The 6,000-nt window shown below is 47.1% G+C and overlaps 1 protein-coding gene across 2 annotated transcripts in view; it reads right to left on the bottom strand.

The window, feature by feature from the left end:
- Positions 1 to 1,807: 1,807 nt before the first annotated feature.
- The window catches only part of mtmr3 (myotubularin related protein 3), a gene marked incomplete at its 3' end in the record, with an annotated part of 78,317 nt that continues 74,124 nt past the window's right edge, over positions 1,808 to 6,000 (bottom strand). The window contains exon 20 of one of the 2 annotated variants that reach the window (XM_079517361.1): positions 1,808 to 1,988. In XM_079517361.1, the coding sequence (XP_079373487.1) occupies positions 1,808 to 1,988 (181 nt within the window). The remainder of the gene's footprint in view (positions 1,989 to 6,000) is intronic. The other variant, XM_079517363.1, reaches the window with a different exon arrangement.

The following is a 6,000-nucleotide window of genomic DNA, read 5'->3' as shown; positions in this document are numbered from 1 at the left end:
CTTATATACTATTCTATACACTTTTTATTGGTTTCTTGGTGGGAGTCAAGCGTTTAGAAATGTGTGTGTCCGTGTTTCGGGGGGATATTAACGCAGAGCGCTGGACTGATCGATGTCAAATGTCTTGTGCACTCACCGCCAGTAGGCCAACTTGGTGCCTCAAACATGTTCCACGTGTTTTATAGTTTTTGAATGTCTTTACTTCCGTTTTGTAGTGGAAGTCAATGGGGCTGGTATCGGGGCTGAACATACTTATGTGAAGCTCTTTACATAAAAAAACAAGTGCTCTGTTAACCCATTTTGGGCGGGAACCCCTTTTGGTGTTTTAAACATTATGTTATAATTTAGCTATTTTTGAAAAATCGTGAAAATATTTATTTCAGAAAACTGGAGGATTTAGAAGATTTTTTTTTAAATGTTGGTCAGGCCTAAACGGGCTAAGTGCTCTATAAATTAAGATGAATGTATTATTATTATATCCTCACAAGGCCCTTGCCAACTGATGAATGCATTTGGTTAGTGATCATTACAAGTCAGCAGGTTTAGAAAAGAAAATCGTGTAACGGCAACGCAATCCAAGAGAGGGGTAAACAAGGTAAAAAAATAAAAATAAAACGCAACTACAGCTATCAAATATCCATCAGCAACTATCCAATTATGACACGGCGGGCTGAATCCCAAAAATAGGCAGTGAAATACAACTCAAATTTACAGAAAATACGCAAACTGTGTCAAAACATTAAGTGCTCATCTCCGCAAGTTGGGATTTAGTCCATGTGCTCTGAAACGTTTACCCTTCCTCCAACATGTAAAGCAAGGAGCCCTGTCAAAATGTCCTGAAAGAAACGACACCGTTGCAATGCTGAGGGGTTGGTTGTCTTTTTGGAGACATGGACACAATTGGCGTTTTCACTACTAGGGCTGGGCGATATGGGCATAAGCAATTAGAACAATATTTATTGACCAAATACCTCAAAATCGATATTGTATATATATATATATATATATATATATATATATATATATATAAATATATAACATATCTACAGTGTAGTCGTATATCGCCCAGCCCAAGTTAGTTTTCACATTCTCTTCATGATGAGTTGACGATCTGATGATTTTGTTGAGCATTCTGGATGATGTGTGTGTGTGTGTGTGTGGTGTTTCAGATGAACAAAATACCTCCACGATGAGACCCCCTCTATGAACACAGTGGGGACAACCCCCCCCCCCCCCCCCCCCCATGCCTACCCCGGCCAAAAAAAGAAAACCGGGAAGTCCCATTCTCGCTCCCATCATCCCCGGCGATGTTACAGTGCAGTCCCACCGCTGCCCAGCGGTCCTCCGCGCGTGCGGCGTAGTGCGAGCGTTTTTTTCCTCTCTTCTTCTTCTTCTTCTTCTTCTTCTCACTAAGCCACATGTCGTTTGTTGCCCACTAGTTCGTTCCCGGTGCATACATTACATTACCCAACCCATTTAAAAAAAAAAGTGCTCAGCGTCTGACCGTCTGTCTGTCTGTCTGGCCGACAACGCGTCAAATTCAGCTCCTCCATCCATCCATCCATCCAGCCTTGGTTTACATATTTACAAGAAGAAGAAAAATCCGTTATTCTTCAGCACACACGCACAACCAAAGTACATGGATGGGGGACATTCTATAGAGTGGAGTCCAGTGCTCTCCAGCTGTGTGCCTGTGTTGGAGGCTGGCGGAACCGGCAACGAACCCGCTCCCTCCCCTCCCCTCCCCAGACCGTTCCCCCCCAGTCTCTCTCTAACCCCCCCCCCCCCCCCCCCCCCCCCACCCCCCCTAGTTGGAGCTGGCTGTGATGGGCTTCTCCACCAGCTCCAGCGCTGCAGCGTGCGCTGCAGGCTTCAGCTGCAGGCCGCCGTAGCAGCTCTTACACACGCGGCTGGGCTCGAACAGCTGCTGGCTTGGCACGGGGATCTTCTGGTCACAACAGCTGGCGCAGAACACGTTACCGCAGTTCCTGCATGGGGAGGGGGTGGGGGTCGGGGGTGGGGACAAGATGGGTCAGCCGCAGTTTTTTTTTTGCGCACGGGAATGATGAAACCAACTTGAGTGGCTATAGCTACATGTATAGGTGATAAAACATTGTGGTTTGTGGTCGTTTTTTTTTTTTTGCACAGAGATTGTGTTCACTGTTCAAAGTTGGCTGTGTTGGATTTTTTTCACTTTCCACTATGATGTGCCAGATTGACATCAGTGGTCTTAAGCGGTGTAAAATAATTTAATGTTCCATCTGAGAACAACAGGCATCACTGGACAGTGGACAGGAAGGCAAAATCGCACTGGAGGCTTTGTTGACTTTCTAACCAACCATGCTCAGCTTAAGGCCATGCTACACGCAGTCACGCACGCACATACATTTAGACACACACACACACACACACACACACACACACACACACACACACACACACACACACACACACACACACACACACACACACACACACACACACACACACACACACACACACACACACACACACACACACACACACACACACACACACACACACACACACACACACACACACACACACACACACACACACACACACACAGCAGCCCCTTCACTTGCCTGTACTCTCCTGAGGAAATTGCTCATAACAAATCTGGCCCCTCAGTATAAATAAATATATAATGAAAAATAAATGAATAAATATCTCATCTAATTCACGCTGCAATTCATGTTTGTGCCCGTGTGTACAGTAACTAGTTGACTGTGTGGCCTCCATGTTTGTGCCCGTGTGTACAGTAACTAGTTGACTGTGTGGCCTCCATGTTTGTGCCCGTGTGTACAGTAACTAGTTGACTGTGTGGCCTCCATGTTTGTGCCTGTGTGTACAGTAACTAGTTGACTGTGTGGCCTCCATGCTTGTGCCTGTGTGTACAGTAACTAGTTGACTGTGTGGCCTCCATGTTTGTGCCCGTGTGTACAGTAACTAGTTGACTGTGTGGCCTCCATGTTTGTGCCTGTGTGTACAGTAACTAGTTGACTGTGTGGCCTCCATGTTTGTGCCCGTGTGTACAGTAACTAGTTGACTGTGTGGCCTCCATGTTTGTGCCTGTGTGTACAGTAACTAGTTGACTGTGTGGCCTCCATGTTTGTGCCCGTGTGTACAGTAACTAGTTGACTGTGTGGCCTCCATGTTTGTGCCCGTGTGTACAGTAACTAGTTGACTGTGTGGCCTCCATGTTTGTGCCTGTGTGTACAGTAACCAGTTGACTGTGTGGCCTCCATGTTTGTGCCTGTGTGTACAGTAACCAGTTGACTGTGTGGCCTCCATGTTTGTGCCCGTGTGTACAGTAACTAGTTGACTGTGTGGCCGCCTCCATGTTTGTGCCTGTGTGTACAGTAACTAGTTGACTGTGTGGCCGCCTCCATGTTTGTGCCTGTGTGTACAGTAACCAGTTGACTGTGTGGCCTCCATGTTTGTGCCTGTGTGTACAGTAACCAGTTGACTGTGTGGCCTCCATGTTTGTGCCTGTGTGTACAGTAACCAGTTGACTGTGTGGCCTCCATGTTTGTGCCTGTGTGTACAGTAACTAGTTGACTGTGTGGCCTCCATGTTTGTGCCTGTGTGTACAGTAACTAGTTGACTGTGTGGCCGCCTCCATGTTTGTGCCTGTGTGTACAGTAACCAGTTGACTGTGTGGCCTCCAGTAACATGCAGTGCTGGTGAGAGATGAGATGCCGTAAGGAAGGACTAGCACAGCATGCTGCCACAGTGTCTGAGGGAGGGGGGGGGGGGGGGTTTGCTGCTGCTGATGAGGCGCTATATCCAGGGGGGGTAGGGTGACCAGATCCTAACTGTTCATTTGAGGGACAGAAGTATCGCTCGTGCCTCGTGTGGGACGGGGACTAGGTTAGCAACGTATTACGTAAGTTGCCTCGTTTTATTATTAAACCACTGGCGTCTCACTTTGCGTTTTAAAATGCACATTTTGGTCAAGGGTGGTACGGTCGACTACCGTAGCCTAGGGGATATTTCTCATGTTATTTTAACAGGCTTAAAAACACATCTTGCTGGAAAAGAGACAACGAGAGAAGCTTTACGACAGAAGGCCAAATATTAGGGGACTAACTATTAGGGCATTTGAACACTGCTGCCTGCCAGTCACAATGTGGGACAGGGTCTCAATTTGCGGGACGCCTGAAACGTCTTGGAAATGAGGGGGACGCAATGGGGGACATCTGGTCACCCTAACGGGGTGTGTGTGTGTGGGGGGATAAGCCTGCAATATGAGATTCACTGACAAATGTATCGATAAACATACTGTAGATACACCACACCCACCCATTTAGTGGGTCGTTTGGGAATTATGGCATGCCCACTTGGGATTTGGAAATTGCGACAGTCAATTAGAAACTACATTTTGCATTTGGCGAGTTGGACTCATTGGCCCTGAATTTACAATGTGGCCTAACACTTTTGCCATTGACATGAACACAAAAAAACAAACAATCAAACAAACAGAAGAATTGAAAATTAAATGGAGGTAACGGGAAAAGGCCTCAACCATCCTCCTAGCAAAACCTCAACGACAGCGACACCACCACCGCCGTCAAAGGTTCAGGGCCATTTATACACCACCACTGAACGACAATATCCTCCTGGCCCTGAACTTCTCCTCCTCCTCCTCCTCACACTCCTCACACTCCAATTACACACGCATGCACCTCGTCAATGCACAGAGCTGCCAACTAAAAGCAAGAGTGGAGAGGGAAACCAGCTGCAGTGTGGCTGGGGAGCAGTGGAAGGGGTGGGCTGGGGACAGACAGAGAGGGTTAGGGCCGGTGGGAGGGAGGGAGGGAGGGAGGGTGTGTCAAACAAACATGTGTAGTAATGCAGGGTTGGGGGTTGGGGGGAGGGAGGGACAGGGGGGAGCCGGATCTCACCAGACCTCCTGGACAGGCTCCCTGCCACTGTAGAGGAGAGGGGTAGAGAATGGATAAGAGCAGCCATCAAGATTGGCCCACTGCGCACACACACTAAAACACACTCATCCTCATGACGCCTCATCCCTTCTTAAGGCCTTTTCATACTACAGTTTTAGGTGATAAAGGTGACCACCGAAAACTACAATATGACGTCACTGCTCCGCGGAAACTGCAATATGACGTCACTGAGCCGCGGAAACTACAATATGACGTCACTGAGCCGCGGAAACTGCAATATGACGTCACTGAGCCGCGGAAACTGCAATATGACGTCATTGAGCCGCGAAAACTACAATATGACGTCACTGAGCCGCGGAAACTGCAATATGACGTCACTGAGCCGCGAAAACTGCAATATGACGTCACTGAGTCCGCGGAAACTGCAATATGACGTCACTGAGCCGTGAAAACTGCAATATGACGTCACTGAGTCCGCGGAAACTGCAATATGACGTCACTGAGCCGCGGAAACTGCAATATGACGTCATTGAGCCGCGAAAACTACAATATGACATCACTGAGCCGCGGAAACTGCAATATGACGTCATTGAGCCGCGAAAACTACAATATGACGTCACTGAGTCCGCGGTGGTAGGCGACTCACCGCTCACCCACACCCAACACACCTCTGCGTTTTTACTAACCAATTTCGGTGGTCACCTTATCACCTAAAAAAATTGAGTATGAATAGGCCTTTACTCTGCTATCACCCATTTTGCTATGCCAGATTTTATTAAAGCCCCAAATACTTCCTGCTGAGCTGAATTTTTACACACAGGATCGTCAAAATACAGTATAGAAGGGACAATGCTGGACTGTTAATTTGTGGTCATTTTGGCTTTTAAATGAGTACTACTAGTAACAGTAGAGATTCATATTGCACACTCAAACAGTCTGCTTTCTAAAAAAAAAAAGAACATTTAGGAATTGAGGAAATAATTGCAGTTCAACAATTCCAATTATGAAATGCTGCTAGTTAGTTGAAATCTCAAAGACAACAAGACAGAAATCCAGCAAGGGTTCCTGTCTG

The sequence above is a fragment of the Electrona antarctica genome (assembly GCF_951216825.1).
Source record: "Electrona antarctica genome assembly, chromosome: 12".
NCBI classification, from domain to species: Eukaryota; Metazoa; Chordata; class Actinopteri; order Myctophiformes; family Myctophidae; genus Electrona; species Electrona antarctica.
Note: the sequence above shows the minus strand (reverse complement) of the source record. Positions and strands in the feature narration are given on the sequence as shown.